This window comes from Pelodiscus sinensis, chromosome 26, assembly GCF_052426305.1.
Source record: "Pelodiscus sinensis isolate ZL-2025 chromosome 26, ASM5242630v1, whole genome shotgun sequence".
Lineage (NCBI taxonomy): Eukaryota > Metazoa > Chordata > Testudines > Trionychidae > Pelodiscus > Pelodiscus sinensis.
Window position 1 is genome coordinate 3,014,593 of NC_143077.1, and position 18,499 is coordinate 3,033,091.

Genomic DNA, 18,499 nt, shown 5'->3' on the forward strand with positions numbered 1-18,499 from the left:
GGCGTGGCTGAGTTCTGTGCAGCCGTTAGTCAGGTGTCTGCTTGCAATTTCCATGAACCCTTTGAACCCTCTTCTCTGCTGGGCCGGGCTTGCGACTGCCACTTCCCCCTCCCTCCCGAATGGCATCTCTGTCTGATCGAAACCCCCGTAGGTGCAAACGTTCTCTTCCTTCACTCCAGTCCCGTCTGGGGTGCGTGACTGTCCAGCGTGGTCCTGCCCACGGGGCCTCAGTGGATCGGTGCATGTGGCCCCCTTAAGATTTTTTTAATTCCCCGATCAGAAATTGAAACCGTTTGCACAAATGAGGAGCTGGCTATAAATCTTCAGTGCGGAATCCTGCTCAGACATTTCTGTTTGGGGCTAGAGGAGTGAAATGTGGGCTGGTCTTCCCGTGTATCTTCTCGCTCACATGCTTGTTATTTCCTGTATGGAACACGCCGAGGTTTGTTAGAGACCAATCAACCTCAGCTTTATTTAAAACAACCTTCCAGGAAGCCTTGCACCCAGGTCACTTCCTCCTGCGACCTGCCAAGCTGAAGCAGATCGCACGCGCAGGATTCTGGCTATACTCTTTCTGGGAACGGCTTCAGACGCCTCCCAGGGCCAGCGATCTTCCGGGATCCTAACCCTGACTGCTGCTTGAGTTCCTGTGCCTCCCAGGGAAGAGGCTGAACCTCTAGAGCCTTTCTTGGAAACTGTAGCCCCTGAGAGCTGAGTTGCGCACGCTCCAGCGGCAGGTTATGCCGCAAGCCAGAACGTCTCCCCTTGAGCAAGGGGCAAGAATCCCCTTCTGAAACTGACAGCCTTCGGCTCGCTTCAGACAGCAGCTTTTTCACACTATCAGTTTCCTGTTGATGAAACGCTGGCCCTCTTGTTGTAACTGAGGCTGTTGCCAGCCCGCCACAGGATGTAAGCCGATCTCCACAGCAGACAAAGGCCGTTCCAATCAGTCTTATTAAAATTACAGCCAGGGGGGTCTCTTGTTTTTATTTTTAAAAGAACGTACGCTGACAGAACCCTTATCAGCTGACACGATCTAACTGGCAGTAACTTTTAAGCTGCGAGGGGGAGGGCAGTCGCAGCAGCTGCAGGTTCCCCGGGCAGAGTGTGTGACCCAGGCCTATCCATAACTAACTTCAGTCTCTCCAGTTTGTGTCTGAAGGAGCCCTTGTAGAATTAGACTCGAGTTGCGTGAGGTGGGGGGTAATTCGCATCTGTCTGCCCTGAAAAGCAGACTCATCAAATTAAAGCTATAGGACATGCACATTGCACCTCGTCCTAGTTTGCTTTCGGTTCTGTCTGGACGGGAACGCTTGGTCATAGTGAATCCTAGCTGGGCTTACCCTGCGTTGCCCGGGAAATCGGAGGAACAAAATTTAGAAAAACAGAAGCTGGTCCTGACAGCCCCCAGCCACACCGCAGCTGCCAGGGCCTGACATCTGGCCATTATGGCAGACCCCCGTGCGTTTCTACTGCTGCATAAGGCAAAAGAGGCGTTGCAATGTGGAGAGTCAGAGCTATTGGACTTGTCAAACTGAGATACAAAAGTCACGATAGAAACGAGGTCTCTGTTTTCTTCCCATGTCATGAGTCTAGGGGCCATTAAAAGCCCAGTGGAAGGGAGAGCCCCAAGTCTCCCAAGTCTTGTTTCCCCACCAGTGCTGGAAGCGTACGGAGGCCCCTCTTCAATAGTGCAACGTTTTGCTTCCTGTCAGATGGTATTTTTGCTAATTATCCTTGTAGAAGCTCATGGATTTCTGGAAGGGAAGTAGGGGAGGGGCACGCTGGGTCTGCAAATTCTCACCCAAGAGCTGAGCACAGGGATGCCTCAGTCAGTGGGCCTGGCCCTACTGAATCAGAGATTTCAAGGTGACGCCTCAAACTCTTCTCCCATCTTTTTTGATGGAACTAGGAGTCAACTCCCTGAGCCTGCTGGCACCTCTATAGCCCCCTCCAGCGCCAGCCCCGGACCAGCTGCCCCTCCCGTGGACTGTCCCTCTGCCCAGGATCATCCAGTATCAAACCCAGGACCAATGCCCAGATTTGAGGGATCCTCCCACCCCCGCCTTGGATTAATTTCTCACCCTCCCAGTATCATCTAGTGCTGCCCCTTGGGCCAGTGCCCCTCAGAGGAGATTCCTCCCCCCTCCACACCCCACCCCCACCATGGGCTTCATTTCTCACTCACTCCCTGCAGGATTGTCCAGCCCCACTTCCTCCATCCCCCTACAATCCTGCCCTTGCCCCCAACGATCCAGCCCCCCCATCCTGCCTGCCTCCCCCCCCCCCCCCCCACGCGCCTCCCAATGGTCCAGCCCCCCCATTCATTCCCCCCCCCCCCCCGCTCTCATCTCCGGATCCCGATGCTCCCCTTTCCCGTTTATTTTTTAAAAGTGTCAGCTGAGCGTTAACAGCAGCCCCTCCCCCTCCGCCTACAGCGAGCCCCGGCAGCAACCCGCCCGCCCATTGGTCGGCCGCCGGGCCCCGGACCAGTTGCACTATTGAAGAGGGGCCTCCATATGCTTCCAGCAATGGCGGGGAAGCCACTTCTCCCTGCACTGCCAAGCTCCGTGCAGCCCCGGGGGGAGGCGTCGGTCTCTCCTCTCTTCCCTCCCACAGGACCTTACAACCGCCCCCTGGCGGAAGGGCTCTGCCACGGAAAGTTTGGTTGCAGTAGGTCTTACAGTGTCCAAGTTATTAGAGCACAGACTTACAAACATTCTCCTTTCGATATTCGATTTCGGACAGTGCCGTGAGTCACTAGGGTCAGAACAATTCGACCTGTTTCCTTCTAGTGCGTTCGTGGAAATCTGCATAACGTGGTCGCCAGGAGCAGTGACGCGTCTCATTGTCCTTGAAACTAGAGGCCAGCTGCATCTCCTCTGCCTTGCTAGAAGGGAAAGGCCACGTGCCCCCTTGCTAGCCTAGGTGAGAAGGAGGGGAGACCACTTCAAGTCAGTCTCCAAATCGCCTCCCTTTGGTCCCTCACCTCCACCCACTGGGGTGAGATTCGGGTGCTCAGACTTGGGCTTTGGCCCGAGTCGGGTTTGTTCTTGGCACTAATTGAATCAGGGGCGGCCCACGGACCTAGGCAAACTCGGCTGTTGCCTACGGCGCCACGGCCCCGGGCGCCCAATGATGACGTCACGGCCATTGACGGCCGTGCAGGTGGGGACGCAGATTGCGCCTTCCACCTAGGGCGCCAGCTGCCGCGGCTGTCCTCGGTCCGCTCCTGAAGTGAATAGTTATAAGAAGTGAAAATGCCAGGTGGCTGAACCACCCCAGAGCTGGGCGCATCTCCTTTGACGTAGGGCTGGTGCTCTCTGCTTTTGGAAAGACAGTGAAATGAAACCGACCCCCCTTGCGAGTTCTGTTCTACACAGCTTTGTTTAGCCGAGTGCAGAGTGAGTAAGCCATGGTGCTGCTGATGGTATCACTGGGGCGATACATTGCACAGATATTAGCAAAACTGCTGTGTAACTTCCTACCCCTGCGCGTCTTCTGTCCGTCTGTTTTTGCACATCTGAAAGATGAAAGGTCCCCACGCGTGAGGTAAATTGTGCATGGTTTGTATCACGTGCTCGTGTGGTCACCTCTCTTTATAATGAATTTGAGCAAGCCAGGCTCTATAATATCTGCAATATCAAACTGTGTGTGTGAAGAGCAAGGTCTTCAGGATGGCTAAATGCTTTCTGTGGCAGGAGAAACTTGCACACTTGCCTCTTAGCAGATCCACTTACTGACATCCCAAGGGTCTCATCCGGAGAGGCACGGCCTGCCTAGGGATGTTACATGTATACCAATTGGCGAATCCAATAATCAATGCACTACAAAGGCAGAAATGCTGCAGGGAGCAGGGGCCAGCGGGGGACTCGAGCAGTCTCCCCCACTCCAGCCCCATGCTCCTTGCGGCGTTTCAAAGCAGCAGCGCTGCATGGAACCCGGGGTCTGCTGGGGACTCTCCTGGGCTCCACATGGTGCTGCCCCTTTGAAATGCCACGTGCAGGCTGGGGACTCCCGGCTGGCCTGGGCTGCACGTGGCATTTCAAAATGGCAGTGCCACGTGTATCCCAGGGTCTGGCCCCAGGCTCAACGTGGCACTGCTGCTTTGAGGCACCTCCTCCTCTTCACCCTCTCCCCCCCACCACTTGGTGCCTCTTTCTGGTAGAGGCAGCAAGCGGGGGAGGGAAGCGACTAGTTGACTGGCCTGTCGACCGTCTGACATGCATTTGCTCACCGGCTAGTCGATTAGTCGTTCACGGCCCTACGCCCGCCTGCAACTCTTGCTCCTTTCGAAGGACCATGCCATGTGCAGGAAACGTTCTCTCATCCCTGGACCGAGGCCCATTGCTTCCAGGGCGTAAAGGATTTCCTGTTCTTTACAAGCAACTTCTGTCCCAGACCTGACAAACTCAGTGCAGCTAATGCACCACCTCCCAGGCGTGTCCCCAGGAGCGGGAGCATGTGCGGTCTCTACTGAACTTTCGTAACTTGCCAATGCTCACAGTTGGGGCCCTACCAAATTCATGGCCAATTTTAGGGCCATAGGATTTGAAAATTGGTAGATTTCATGTTGTCAGCTGTTTAAACCTGAAATGTCAGTGTTGTAACGGGGGGGTCCCAACCTGAAAGGGGGGGGGAGAATCACAAACCTGTTGTGGGGGAGGGGAGGTCATGGGATTTTCCCCACTTCTGTGCAGCCCACAGAGCTGGACTCTGAAAGCGGCAACCACAGAGCTGACTGCAGCCGCAGGAGGTTTGAAGAGGCAATGGAGGGGGTCTTCTCCCCCCCCAAGCATTGTCCTTCCCTGCCCTGTAGGGGGTAGGAAACCCCCTGTGATGGGGCCCTTCCAGCAGCACAGGGAAGATAGAATCCAACTTCACAAGTCTCCAGCTGCAGGGACCTCAGGCTTCTGCCCGGCAGTGCCCTGCTGCAGTGGGAGGCACCCAGTGGTGGGTCTGGTCTGGTGCCCCCCCCATGCCAGAGCGGTTGGCAGGGGAGAGACCGGTCCCGTCCTTCCCCTGCCAGATTGGAGCTAGGAAGCCCCTCGGATGGGGTGCTCCTAGGAGCAAGGAGGCATCAGATTTCATGGGGAAGGGCTAATTTCACGATCAGTGAGGCATTTTTCACCCGTGCCATTGGTAGGGCCCTACTCACAATCATCGTGCGAGGGGTATTCTTTATGAAATAATGTACTATTGAAAGCGAGGCTAGAATAAGCATTAGTCCCCAGGGAAGCCTGAGTCTCCGTGGTGGCCCAGTAAGGCCAGAGGGAATTGTCCCTCATTCCGGGGCAGCCGGCGATGGTAATGTCAGGCTCAGTTGTCCGCCCTGGCCCTATCCTAGAACAGTCAAGGGCAAATCATCCCAGGCCCCAGCACTCCATCCCCCGCGGTAAAAAAGAGCGTGGCTGCCGAGGGGGATGCCCTGGCTGTGCATGAAGACACATCTAGCTCCGTGAGAGAGCAGAGACCCACTCCGCCTCCAGCCCCGGAGGAGACAGCTGCTGCAGTGGGACGGGTTTTGTGCACGGCTCCTGATGGGCCAGCCAGCAACGTGACAGACCGAAGGTGGGGGCAGGGGGTCGCCTGCTCATTGACATAGGCCTTTGATGGGGGGGTTGCCTCGTGCGTCAGGCCCATTTTGTGTCCATCGCGCTCTGGTTTCTAGCCGTGTCTCTGTTCTTAAAGCTCCGTTTTGTTTTGTGGCCCGGGCCCGCAGGAGCTGCGCCTTGGCGGGGAGCAATCAGCTGGGATACCCGGCTCTCTCCGGAGCAGAGGCGCTGGGATTTCCACCAGGAGCCCGTGTCAGGGGCTGGGTCGCACAAGGGAGCCAGGCTGCTCCTGCAAGGGACGGGCAGGGCTGGCGGAGCCTAAAGGAGAGCGCTCGAGCGGGACAGGCGGGTGATGGGGAGCGCCCATTCAGCTACCACAGACAAGACGACTCCTCTCTAGAGGCTGGAGCGGGGGGCGCAAAAGGGGGACTCGGTGATGAGGACCCTGAGAACTGTCACACACACACCCTCCCGAGGCACTGTGGCCTGTGGAAGTGAGATCCATGTGCACCTGGGCACCACGTCCTTGGGTCCTCAGCCGGGGGCTGCGCAAATGGGCATTCCACCGGGGTCATGCGCCTGGACTCGCGCGTTCATCTGGCAGCTGGGGTGGTGCTATGAGCAGCTTCCCCATAGAAAGCCACAGTTTCCTTTGTGTTGAAACTCCTAAAACACATCCAAGTGACTGCGCGGCTGTGTGGGGTGCAGGCACGGGGGTGCGTGCGGGGAGAGCGGGCCATCGGGAGCCCCCAGACCAGCTATGGGAGCGTAGCCGTCCGCAGCGTTGGAGATGCTGAGGCTCCTCTTTCGCACCAAGCTTCGGATCCAGGAGGCAAGTGTCTGCTCTCTTTGCAGTGTCGCGTTCTCTGTGGCCCAGGGCTGAGGCGGAAGTCAGACTTGCAAGGCTCTAGAGGCAACCAGGCTGCTTTTAATGTAGAGTGTTGTCTGTGAAAGGACCTTTCCGATCTCACTGCCCTGAGGAATCTCTTCTCCCTGCCTCCGGAGGCTGGGAGTGGCTTGGAACAGGCGCATGTGCAAAGCAAGCGCGGTGCAACACCATCCCTCTGCTGCTGGCCCTGGCTGCATGGCAGCTGGGTGCACAAAGCATAACCCAAAATAGCAGCATGTTCTTGCTGGCTGTGTCCCACACTCAGATTCCAGCTGCTGCCGAGGTGCTAAAACACCCGTGGGCTTGTGCCACGTCTAACGCTCTCTTTGTAAACCCCACAGGGGTGGCCGAGTTCATCTCTGACTTCCCTGTGGCACCGTGCAGACTGAGACGTGCAGATCTAGGCTCTTGCGCTTTTGTGGACAGAACCCACTTCCTTGGCTGAGCAGAGTGGAGAGGAAAGGGGGGGACCCTCACAAACTCTCCCTTCTTTTTCTGTTATCAATTGGGAGGGTCCCCCCTTTTCTCTCCACTGCTCAGCTGAAGAAGTGGGCTGTGCCCATGAAAGCTCCTGATGCCATGTAGATATTTTTGGTTAGTCTCCAAGGTGCTACAAGATGCCTTTTTATAAAGGGGGGGAGGATCAGGAAAGTGTGTGTCGAATGGTATCGGTAGGAAGAGACAGCAGACAGCAATCTAGATCCGGGTGGCACCAACTGTTCTAGGCTCCACTAAGTCATCTGCTTAGTACAGAACCTGCTGGAAGACGGCGTTGTGCCCGTCCACACGCACCTCCCTGCGTGTGGCCTGGCTTTACGTGCGGGTCAGTTTTGTGAGTCCTGCCTAGAGCAGGGGGCTGGACTTGATGCCTTCTGAGGTCTCTTCCATCTCTGTGGTTCTATGATTCTATGTGAGGCCGCGAGGAACAAAACGCTGCAGCTGGAAACCAGCGGAATCTGGCGACCCTGCGCGCGGGCAGCGGCGAACGAAAGGTCTGGCGGGCCGTCCGCAGCAGCGGGTTGCCCACCACCCTCCGGTTGCTGTGCCTCGCAGCGATGGTCATGGGGCCAGGTAGAGGAGAGGTGAAAACACGGCCCCGTGCCCTGTATTCAGCGTCTTCCCAGCTGGAACCGTCTCCTTATTAACATTTGAAGGCTCACGCTTTGGCGAAGCTCCGAGGCGTACAGGCGACCCTGACTTACGATCGCCCGACTTATGACCCTTGGAATTTACAACCACCCGGCTTTTACGACTGCCTACTCCAGCCACCACCTCCACCCGGCACAGCCCCCAGCCGGCTCTGGGAGCAGCTCGTGTCCGCGGACTCCGACTCCCAGGAGGCAGAGTGGGCCAAGAACGGAACCCCCATTTTTATTGTTGGGGAAAAAGGGTTCGAGTTGCAACAGCTCAACTTACGACGGTTCTCCAGGAACCAATTAGGTCGTAAGTGCGGGGGATCGCCTGCGTTTTCCTCCCTTTGCAGCCTTTCTCTGCTTTCCGAGCCCTGTACGTGGGTGCAGGATTGGGGAAGTTTCTCCTTTCTACCTCTATCAGAGGAGATCGAATCTGTAGCACCAAACCACACGTGCCCCCCCACGCCCCTGAGGCGCTACCCGACCGTACCAAGAGGAAGCAGAAGTAGCCCTGTGAGTGTCTCTTTAAAACATTCTCTGGGGCGGTTCCACCCAAGCTGCTGCTTGCAGAGTGAGCCCCACTGAGGGAAACGCATCAACTCGGGGAGGGGGGATTTAAACTTCCTGGGAAGCCCCCTGCTGCGACAGGGAATCTCTGTGAACATGAACTGAGCCTTGGGGGTGCACCAGGCTTCGGGATCCAACCTCGAACCTTCCAGAACCGAGGCCCTTCAGATGTGAAAGGAGAAACCTTCCCAACCCCCCCCCCCGTCTCTCAGCAGGATTCCTGCCAACAAATCTGAGAGCAGATAGTGGCTGCAAAGGGAGGAAAACAAAGGCTCTCTCGAGTCTGCCAGGGCTGCCACAGGGCCAGGCCAGAAGGATCCACTCTGGACTCAGGGCCTGGGTAAACCGTCCCAGACAGCGACTTGTCTCTTGGCAGAGAAAGCCTGTGCAGACCTGGCCAGGTGTCGGGATAAAGGCAATCGGACGAGTCCTTCTCCGACCCGCCTGTGAGATGAGATCAGGGTGGCCAGGTGTCTGGTGTGGAACTGGACAGTCCAGTAGTTGAGCTTTGTTTGGGAAATGCATTGAGAACATAGACATGTCGGGTGTTGTCTAACTCCGATGTAATACAGACTGGGGTGTCCTGTCGAGATGTGTTGAAACCATCTGGCAACCCTACATGAGATGAAATAGCTGGGCAGGGCCACGGGAGAGGGGCCGGGCCTCCCCCCTGTGAGCTGGGATGCACGTTGCCTCTATTCCCCGTGACTGGCTTGGGAGCACTCGATTCCCACCCAGACGAGAGCCCGTGGCCCAGCGGGGCAGCGCAGATTCCAGGTTCCTGCGGTTGCAGATTGAAATTCAGGGGAGCTCTGCCAAAGCGGAGAGCTGCCGTGGAGGTCGTGTCTCGTCTCTCTCCCCCTCCTCCCCCCCCGGGCGCGTCTGAGAACAGGATTTGGCCTTGGCCCAGGGCAGTCGGCCCACGTAAGGGGAAGTGGAACCAGTGCTGCCTGTACCATAATTAGCTGTCCCCCAGCCTAAGGGGGAGCTAATTATGGCCTGGGTGAGGCTGGTCCCATTTTCCTTTTAGGAGGCCAGTTGCCTGGTGAAGACTGCAGAGCTTCACCCCTGTGGCTCTTTGGAGGCGTGCAGGGTTCGCATCTGACCTGTGCGTCCCACTCTCCCGCCTGCAGAGAACTCTTAGCCCCTCCGGAGCCGCCTGGCCTGGCAGAGCCAATCCCGCTCTGAATTGCCTCTTGGGGGCGAGGTTCCCGGGGGCGCCATCGGGGGATTTGTAACCAGCTGGCCTGCTTCCCTTAGGCCCCTGCATTGGAAAATGTCCCCTGAGCATCCCGGCCCCCTTGTGCTGACGCTTGTTCGTTGTTCCACAGGCGAAGTCGGACATCTCTTGGATAGAGACAGACCTGATAGACTCAGACTCGGCTGATAAGGTAAGAGGAGCCTTATCCCTGGAGGGGATTGGTGTCTGTGCAGTCTTGCTTTGTCGGGTGGTGGGATTCTCTGACCGTTTCCTGTGGTAGAGGGTTCGAGTTCACCTGGGCTGTTGCCCACCGCCAGGGCTGGCTTTGCGCACCGCTAACGCCGTCGGACCTGGCCCTGGGAACGTCAGGAACGCCCGGCACGCGGGCGTCCGTGAGCGACGTGCGCCAGGACCTCTCGGAAAGGCCTTTCACGGCGCGTGTCTCCTGCACGGCCGCAGACACGAGCCACTCGCGCGTGTCCTCGTGATTGTGTGTTCCCTTTGCTCTCACCTTGAGGCAGCAGGCACCATTGCATGTGGTTCTGAGGCCCCTCTGTGCCATGGAGGATGGTGCCGTAAGCCACTGCCCTAGGAGGGAAGAGGCGTGTCCGTGCTAGCAGCTCAGCAGCGGCCGCCTGCATTCGGCTCTTGAGCGGAGCCATGGCGACTGCGCCCGCCACAAATAACTGACCCAGCGCGGCCTTTAGGCTGTGTCCACGCTTGCTTGGGCAACCTTTTGTGGTTCGCTGGTGCTTAGTCCCCCGCGTCCCTTCCCGTGAAGGACACAGAACGCGGCTTTGTCGCTCTCCGGCCCGCTCGTGGCGGATAGAAGCGTTTTGGCGGGCCAAGTGCCGACAAGCAGGGTTCGCCCACGCCAGCTCGTAGCGCCAGGGCTGGGGCGACGCAGACACACCTGCTACCTAGGAGGCCTCTGAGCGATGGCGTCGGTGTCATTAACTTTGGTCTGCAGGTATCTGTGCCAACCCTGGTCTCGACTGCATGAGCGGCGGGTGAAAGTAGGGCTGGGGGAGGCAAGCTGCTAGCCCCACCCCCAGTCCCTCCCCTTCTGCCTAGGTCACGCCCCCATCCTGGAGAGGGCAGGTGCTACGGAACAGCAGTGCCTACAGCAGGTGTTCTGGGGGCGGAGTCTGGGCCAGGCTGGCGGTTTGGGAAGCCAGTGCCTCCCCCGCCCTCGCCCACCCACCAGACACCCCTGCCTGATTGCTGCTCTCTCTGGGGTAAATCAGAATCAGGCAGCTGGACTCTACTCTTCCCAGGCCAGCAGACAGTGTCTGGCTGGTAGCAAGGATTTGCTATGCCCCTTGCTCACAACCTTCTCCACTGAGCCTGCTGTCGTCCCTCCTTCCCCCCCGACTCCTCCCCCCGTTCTGTCTTTGGGAGCCCAGCTTGGTCTGACTCACTCGTACAGCGTGAAGCGCTGGGCGCCCTCATCCCTGGCTGGTGCTAGCACAACAGAAATAACACTCATTTCCTGCTTTCGTTCTCCGTTACCACAGTGGGTGGTGTGGGCGTGGTGCGGAGGAGAAAGGTCAGCAGTAGTCACAGGCCCAGACTAAGATCCCAGCTCCAAACACCCCACCCCCCCATGCATTGGGGTATTTCCAGAAGCAAATGGAGACAGGCTTGTGTCTCACTGCAAACTAGACTACTCCTAAAGTGGAAAAAAGTTAGCTTGGACCAGAGACCGGTACCTAGCGGGAATCATTCCATGCTCACCTGGAGAGCAAATGTCCACTAGGCTGGTGTGTGTTAAATAAGAAAAATCATTCCCATCCTGTAGGCGAATTTGGACAGTGAAGGGACTCGGGGGGGGGGATATCTCTGTCCACCACAGGCCTTTGCTCTGTCCTGCTTGCAGCTCCTTGAGCCGTGGCTCTGCAGAACCGGGGCTAGTTGGTTACCTTCACAGATGCCTTACGAATATCCTGGATAAGATTCTAGGAAGCGAATCGGGAAAGCTACCTCCCCTCTGGCAGAAGACACCCTTCTCTTCGCTGCGCAAGAGTCCTACCTGCGCTGACATCAGGACCAAACTAATCCTAGAATCACAGAACTGGAAGGAACCTCAAGAGGCCATCGAGTCCCATTCCCCATGGTCACGGCAGGACCAAGCACCGTCTAGACCATCCCTGCCAGGTGTCAGTCTAACCTGCTCTTGCATATCTCCAGAGATGGCGATTCCACAACCCCCCCGGCAACTCATTCCAGTGATTAACCCCCCTGACAGGCAGGAAGTTTTTTCTAATGTCCAACCTAAACCTCCCTGGCTGCAATCTAAGCCTCTTGCTTCTTGTGCTGTCCTCTGAGGCCAGGGAGAGCCATACCCTCCCCCCCTCCTTCCACTGACTTCGGTGTGGTTATGCAAGGGGAGTAATTCCCAGGGTTGATGTGACCCAAACCCTCTTCTCTTGGCACCGAGGGGAGAAGAGGCACTTGCAGATCTCCTAGGTCCACTGTACAGGCTCTTCTTACTGTGGGGCTCTTAGCTCTGGTAAATGACTCCCCAGCATATTCCCCATTCGTGGGAGTTCTCAGTAACACTGCAGGAGGTTAACTTGCCACCCAGACTCCGACCCTGCCGCGCTAGCAGAGAGGCAGCCTTCTCGGAGCAGAGAGGAGTCAAATCTGAGCAGGGAGCCGTGAGGTGTGAAAAACAACCACAAGGGTTTGTGCTGGGGCGTGGGAGTGTGAGCCTGCGTAGCTGGGAGTGTGAGAGGCGGCTGCCTTCACTGCGCATCTGCAAGTGGGTCTTTAACCACCTGCAGATCCTCTGTCCCAGGGCTCTACCGTCTGAAGCCTCTCTCCAGCCCTCCATGAAGCAGCGTGTGTTCCAGCGGCCTGCCGCACACCCCGGGCGGCCCTGGTAACGGGGGAGGTGCCATGCTCAACGGGATGGACGATGGACAGGGACCCCAAGCTGCCTCGCATCTGTGCCTTTCTCACACTGTGGCTGCACAGGAAACACCGAGCAAAACCCTGCAACCTGCAGCTGCCTTCCCCTGGCCAGCTCGCCAGCTCGGTTAGTTCTGCAACTCGCTCGCGCCGCTTGTGTCTGTCCCTGCTCGGATCTGCTGGACTGTTGTTGGGTTAACAGTCGCTGCAACCTGTAGGTGCAGCCTTTGGGGTCTTCCCTCTTTCCTGCCGGGTAACATTGGCTTCGTTGCGTCGGGGAAGGAAAGTTCCTTCGTGGGTGTAAAGCCGGTTGATGCGACTATCAGCGTGGCGGCAATGCATGAATTTTCATTGTTGCTACTCCCGTGCTGTGGCTGGTTTGTTGTTCCCATTGCTTGTCTGGTTTGCAGCTGAACAAGTTAATGAAATCTGGTCTAATTCACACACAGTCTAAACAGTCCTGCTTAGCCTTTCTTGTCACAGTTTTGTAGGTTAATGGACTAAACCAGCGAAGTTAAAAAACACCCTTTCTTACACGGGAGCTGTTAGCTGATGTTTAAAGCTTTAAACTCAAAATGGTACCAGTTCAGGTCATCTTGCAAATGGCAGTTTTTTCCCTAGTTGATATATTCGCTGAGCCATGTTAGCTGCCAGGCTTGATAGCCTTGAGAACGCACCTATAGCAGTGAAAACCCTGCTGGAAACTAAACAAATTGGGGCTTATTGTTGGCTCAATATAGTGAAGTTAAAATTGTTCACAAAATTATCCGGTGCCTCCATTCGAAGAACTGCAGCTATCGGGTGTACATGGAACTCTTCCTACCCTAGCGTGTCCCTTGGTCGTCATGGAAAAAATAGAAGCATAAATGCCTGTCCTTAAAGGAAATGTTCAGTTAAAATGGATCTACTAGGCAGACTGTCACTTGATAGTAAACTTAACCTAACCCAATCTCTCAATATTTTTTCTCCTTAGTGTTTTCATGCCCCCCCCTTTCCCCTCCCCCCGTTTTTGTTTCTCTAGTCGGCAGTTGAGCTGAACTTTAGTACTACTGCCTTGGTGTTAGAATGATAGAATCCTAGAACTGGAAGAGACTTCAGAAGGCCATCAAGTCCAGCCCCCTGCTCTAGGCAGGACCAATCCCAACTAAATCATCCCGGCCAGGGCTTTGTCAAGCCGGGACTTAAACACCTCTAGGGATGGAGACTCCACTACTTCCCTAGGGAACCCAGCCCAGCGCTTCACCACCGTCCTAGTGAAATAGTTTTTCTGGGCCATTAAGCTGTCTAGAATTCTGGCCATTTCTTCATTCTTCTGTGTCAGCGGGAACAGTGTCGCCCACCATGACTACGAGCAGCAAATAGCACGGCTGAGGTCCAGAAGAGTGGTGCTGGCCACAGCAGCAGTGCGCTGGAAGGGAGGCTGTCTCCAGCCAGACAAACTAAACTTGTCTGAATAGCGTGTTCAGTCCTAATGCGGAAGCTAGACTGCAGGCTTTCTCCAGGGCCGGTCCTCAACTACCTTGATCCTTTCTCAGAGGGATTAGGCATCACGGCTTTAATAACTGGGAGAGACCTCAGCTCAGTCCAAACTGGGCTGACAGAAATCTGTCCCATGTGGAATAAATTTTGTAATGTGCACTGAGGCACGTGCCCATGTGCATCACCAGTAGCAACAAAACCAAGCTGTGGGCAGCATTGGCATCTTTCCTGAGTGGCTGCATGAGCGCCCAGCTTCCGGGGAGCCCTGCCCAGTGGCGAAGGAGCTGGCGATTCGGCTCCTAGTGGACAGCTGCCGGCAGTGCCCAAAGCACAAGCCCTGGTGACCGTCTTATGGACAGTCTCTGCGTAGAAGCTGGGGCCTGAGTGATGGAGACGAGACCTTTACTGTCTCAGGGATGGGGCAGGCAGGGGAAAGGGGGGGATCTGGACCAGCTGTGTGGATAAAGGCTTCAGGCTGTGCAGAATTCAGTGTCTGCTCAGTCTGTGAGAAGCTGCCAAACAATATGCAAACAAAGGCACTTCCTGGTCTAGAGCAAACAAAGCTCATCCGCCAGAAGGAAAGGCTGCACTCCTACAGGTAGGTAACCACATCCTCAAGTGTATCTTCTTTTCTGAGGGGGGAGGCCAGCGTGCCAGCAGCCCAGCCCCACCGCAGCTCCATCCTCTCTGGTTATGTTTAAACTTGATTTAAATACTGTTCCCTTTAACAGCGGTGGGGGCCGACCTGCGCGAAGCTGGGGTTTTACAGAGGGTAGAATTGCTGTTTCTAAGCCTGACGTGCTCCATGTCTGGACGTCAGTTAAACAGTATTAGGACATCAGGACCATTTTACACCCAGTGTCTCTGACTGCACGGGAGACTGGGTCTTCAGCGTGTCCCGGACCGTCATTCCCATGCCAGAGAGCTGCACGTTGTGTGTCCAGGTGCTGGCGAATTCCAGGGCAGCTGTGCAGGTTGAAGATTTTCTGGTTCACTGGCAATTTTGAAAAACCCAAAACCAAGTTTTTAAAAATGGGGAGCCAGCGGCCATTTTGAACCAATAATTTTCAAAATCAAATTGGATTTATTTATTTATTTATTTATGTTGGTTTAGACAGTGTCCAATAGGTTTAAAGAACCTGTTTTGGAGGGCTGGCTCTTTAAAGGCTTCTTTGACTTAAACAATCCTGATGAACCAAGACACATGAAATATTTTGGTCTTGCAAATTCTGCCTATTTTTTAACCCCAAAAAGATGGTTTGGGTCAGTTTGCCTGAGTCTAGCATTGGGTGCTTCATTTAATTTTTAAAAATGGCGAGTATGAAGTAATTGGACTAAAAGGAAAACTGCTTCCTGTTCCTAGGTAGCCAGTGACTGCCTGCTTTGAAGCATGACCACTCAGTCCCCTCTTGATCTCTGGAGATGTTCTGATTCATAGAAATGTCTAGTGTGTTTGGTTTTTTGTAACGGGGCTAAACTCTTGGCCTCACTGTCTTGTGGCAGGGAGTTCCCCAGGGCATTTTGTTTGCAAGATAGGGAGGGACATGTTAAATGTGACCTTTCCATGTTTTTTATTGCCCTGTGTTCCAATCTTCTGAAAAATGTAGCTGGAAGGGGGTGACTCACCTTTCCTCCATCTTTCATTATTCTCCACTCAAGTCTGCTCTTTGGCTCAGTAAAAAAGTGTTTAAAGAAACCATGTGTCACGTTGGCTTCTCTGTCTCCCAGGAGAGCTGAGGCTGTGAAAAAGCCTCCTTATGTGCTGAAGATGCATGAAGACTCCGGTGACAGAGCTACTCAGATTGCTGAGCAGATGGGTTCTGTGTGTCTGACTCGCCAGCCGCGTCCTTGTTGTATGACAACAATGCCGGGTGTTGGTGGGATGGGATTTTTAGTAGTACAAACATTATTGCCACTCACTACTGCTTTCAAAACTCTTGTGACGTGCAGGTCAAAGACACCGAACTCTGTTCTGTGGCCAAAGCAAAGGGGAGGTGTCAGATGGAGGGTGGCACTGAGAAGAGAGGGAAGTGTTTGTAAGGTCCTAGGCTATTTGCTGAAGTCCACCTGGTGATCTGGCCTTGGGGGACATGCTTGTGTTGTAGGAGCGGGTCTGGTTCCCAAGAGCTCGTAGTTGTCCTTAAACAGATGAGGCTTTTCCTCTGCCCTGGTCTTCCTCACGCCTGTGGTTTCTCTTTCAGGGAGAAGGGATTGTGAAGGAATTTAACATCACGCACCATGTGAAGGAGGGCTCCGAGAAAGGTGACCCTTCGCAGTTTGAACTTCTCAAAGTTCTGGGCCAAGGCTCCTTTGGCAAAGTGAGTTGGCTTCTTGCAGCATCTTTTTTACTTGGGGGGCAGAGAGAAAGGTTCCCCCGGGCTTCATGGTGCCCATTCTCCTGGCTGGAATACCAGCTGGACTGGGTTTCTTCCGAGAGAGGGTGCTGCTGCGGGAGCAGTCTGCTCCATGAGGTCTGTGCTTGCTGTCCTGGTGCCTGCGGGGCGCTGGCAGTGAAGAGGGTGGAAGGAGAGATCTTTGTTTAAACCAGGCCTTCCTCCTGGCACACAGCATCCGGCTGCCCTCCAGTTGGCTCTCACCATAGGGCCAGAGAGGGAGAATTTAGGGATTCTCTGTTACTTGCCTCACCCGCCCCTCTGATTACTGCGTCCAGGTACCTGGCAGAGGCCTCCTCTCACTTACATACACGGTCTTTTTTAACCCTTCATGGAGGGGAGGGAAGAAGTGGCACTAAACTCTCTTGTCCTTCAACCCACGAATAACCCCTCGCTAAAGCCCGCCTGCTCCACGCCGCCGTGAGACTGGCCGTGCTGCAGTGTTCAGCGGCCTGCCCGTCTCCCTGCGCCGCCGAGGCTCTGACTAGGATTCTGAGCTCCATTGCTCATGCTGTCGAGACGCGGCCGCTCCCTGGACTGCGGCCCCATTGTCCCGCAGACGTGTCCGGTGGCGAAAGGGGGGGGATGCTCCTGGGTGTCGGGCCACATGTCAGCAGGAAGCCTGCCAGTACCCGGCGGCACTAATGTGCCTGCTTGGATGATACCGTCTGACCCGGCCCCCAGGCGGTGGCCCATCCCTTGGCCTTGTTTCCTTGCTAGATAGCATGCTGACAGCTGCGGGAGGAAAGGGGCGGTGACAGCAGGGGCAGGAGAGTGCGGGTGACAAGCTGGCTTTGGAGACAGGGAGCAGGAAGGGCAAAGGTGTCGGGATACCCTACCCGGGCCCTCTGGAAACCTGCAGCGCTCCAAGTGTTGAACTTGCTGATCTCTCCTCTCGTCGGCAGGTCTTTTTAGTAAGGAAAGTCACCCCCCCCGACAACGGCCACCTCTATGCCATGAAGGTCCTAAAGAAAGCAACCTTGAAAGGTGAGTAGGGCTTCCCCTGGGTGGCCACTTCTGCGTCCCCAAAATAGAAAGAGAGGTCATGCTGGGCAGGCACGGTGCTCTCCCCACGGCAAACCTGCGCTGCTCCAAGGACCGTCCCCCCGGAGCTGGGGGTGGGGACGCGTGTAGCTCAGGCAGTTTGGCGAGAGCGGTGAAGCCATGAGGCCGCTGGCAGAGCCCTGCGGCTGGGATCGGGGGCACGGCGCCGGTCTGAGCTGGGCGTCTCTCCACAGTGCGCGACCGGGTACGGACCAAAATGGAGCGGGACATCTTGGCTGATGTGAACCATCCCTTTGTGGTGAAACTGCACTATGGTGAGTCCCGCGCGCGCCGCGGGCCCAGAAGTGGCAGAGCCCTGGTTCGTTCCTAACTGTGGATGTGGGGAAGACCCGGATGTTCCCAGGGTCCAAAAAAGAGCTGGATCAATTCGGGGAGGTTGGGTCCATCAGTGGCTGTTAGCCAGGCTGGGTAGGGATGGTGCCCATAGCTTCTCTTTGCCAGAAGCCGGGAATGGGCGACGGGGGGGATCACGGGAGGATTCTCTGTTGCGTTCACTCCCTTTGGGGCACCTGGCACTGGCCACTGTGGGCAGACAGGACGCCGGGCTAGATGGGCCTTTGGTCTGACCCAGCCTGGCCATTCTCATGTAGCATTACCCACTATGCACTACTGCTGGGCAGTGTGTTGTCTGCTCATCAGGGACCGACCTTCCCTAGGGGCCCAGCAAGTGATTTTTGTTGAATGCGTTCACAGCATTTTTCTCACGGTCTGGAAAGGTTATGCCAGTAGCAGAGCGCAATATGGGAGGAGCCTTTATCTGCCAAGCAGCCCCTGTTCCTCTTACTTCCTAGATTACCTTGTGGGTTTTCTAAGCAGTCTTCTTAAAAAAATGAACTTTTCCTCCGATAGGATCTCAGTCCTATGCCCTGCCTGGCTAGCAAACAGGAAAATAAGATAACCCAGGAGAAAAGTAGCAGGGTTAAACCCTTGGGCTGTGTGTTCTGTGCCAGTTCTTCTAAGCACAGAAGAGCAGGGGTAACAGACGTAACTGAGGCTATGTCGACACGGGGAAGGTTTGGTGACCAAACTGCTGTCAACGTGCAAAAATCGGCCAAAGTGAACACCGGTCAAACCAGTTTTTCTGCCTCCCATTGTCAACATTTCATGGCCACATGGCTAGCAACCTGTCGACAGATAGAGCAAAGCATTGTGGGTAAGCATGCCGCAGTGCTGTGGGAAAGCAGAGCTGATCCTTGTGCTACATGGGATTCCGAGTTCTCTGACCACCTCCTCAGCTGGGAGCAGCATCAAGAGTAGCTCTGGGAGTTCTCCCTGCTGAGGAATGTCCAAGCAGCACAGCCATC

At 55.7% G+C, this 18,499-nt stretch overlaps 1 protein-coding gene across 5 annotated transcripts in view; it reads left to right on the forward strand.

Moving 5' to 3' along the window:
• The window catches only part of RPS6KA1 (ribosomal protein S6 kinase A1), a 66,057-nt gene that overhangs the window by 34,213 nt on the left and 13,345 nt on the right, over positions 1 to 18,499 (forward strand). For 3 of the 5 annotated variants that reach the window (XM_075908912.1, XM_075908913.1, XM_075908914.2), the window contains exons 3-6: positions 9,476 to 9,535; positions 15,939 to 16,055; positions 17,036 to 17,117; positions 17,369 to 17,449. In XM_075908912.1, coding sequence (XP_075765027.1) covers positions 9,476 to 9,535; positions 15,939 to 16,055; positions 17,036 to 17,117; positions 17,369 to 17,449 — 340 coding nt within the window. Of the gene's footprint in view, positions 1 to 9,475; positions 9,536 to 11,236; positions 12,386 to 15,938; positions 16,056 to 17,035; positions 17,118 to 17,368; positions 17,450 to 18,499 lie in introns of those variants that run through there. The other 2 variants (XM_075908915.2, XM_075908916.1) reach the window with 2 other exon arrangements.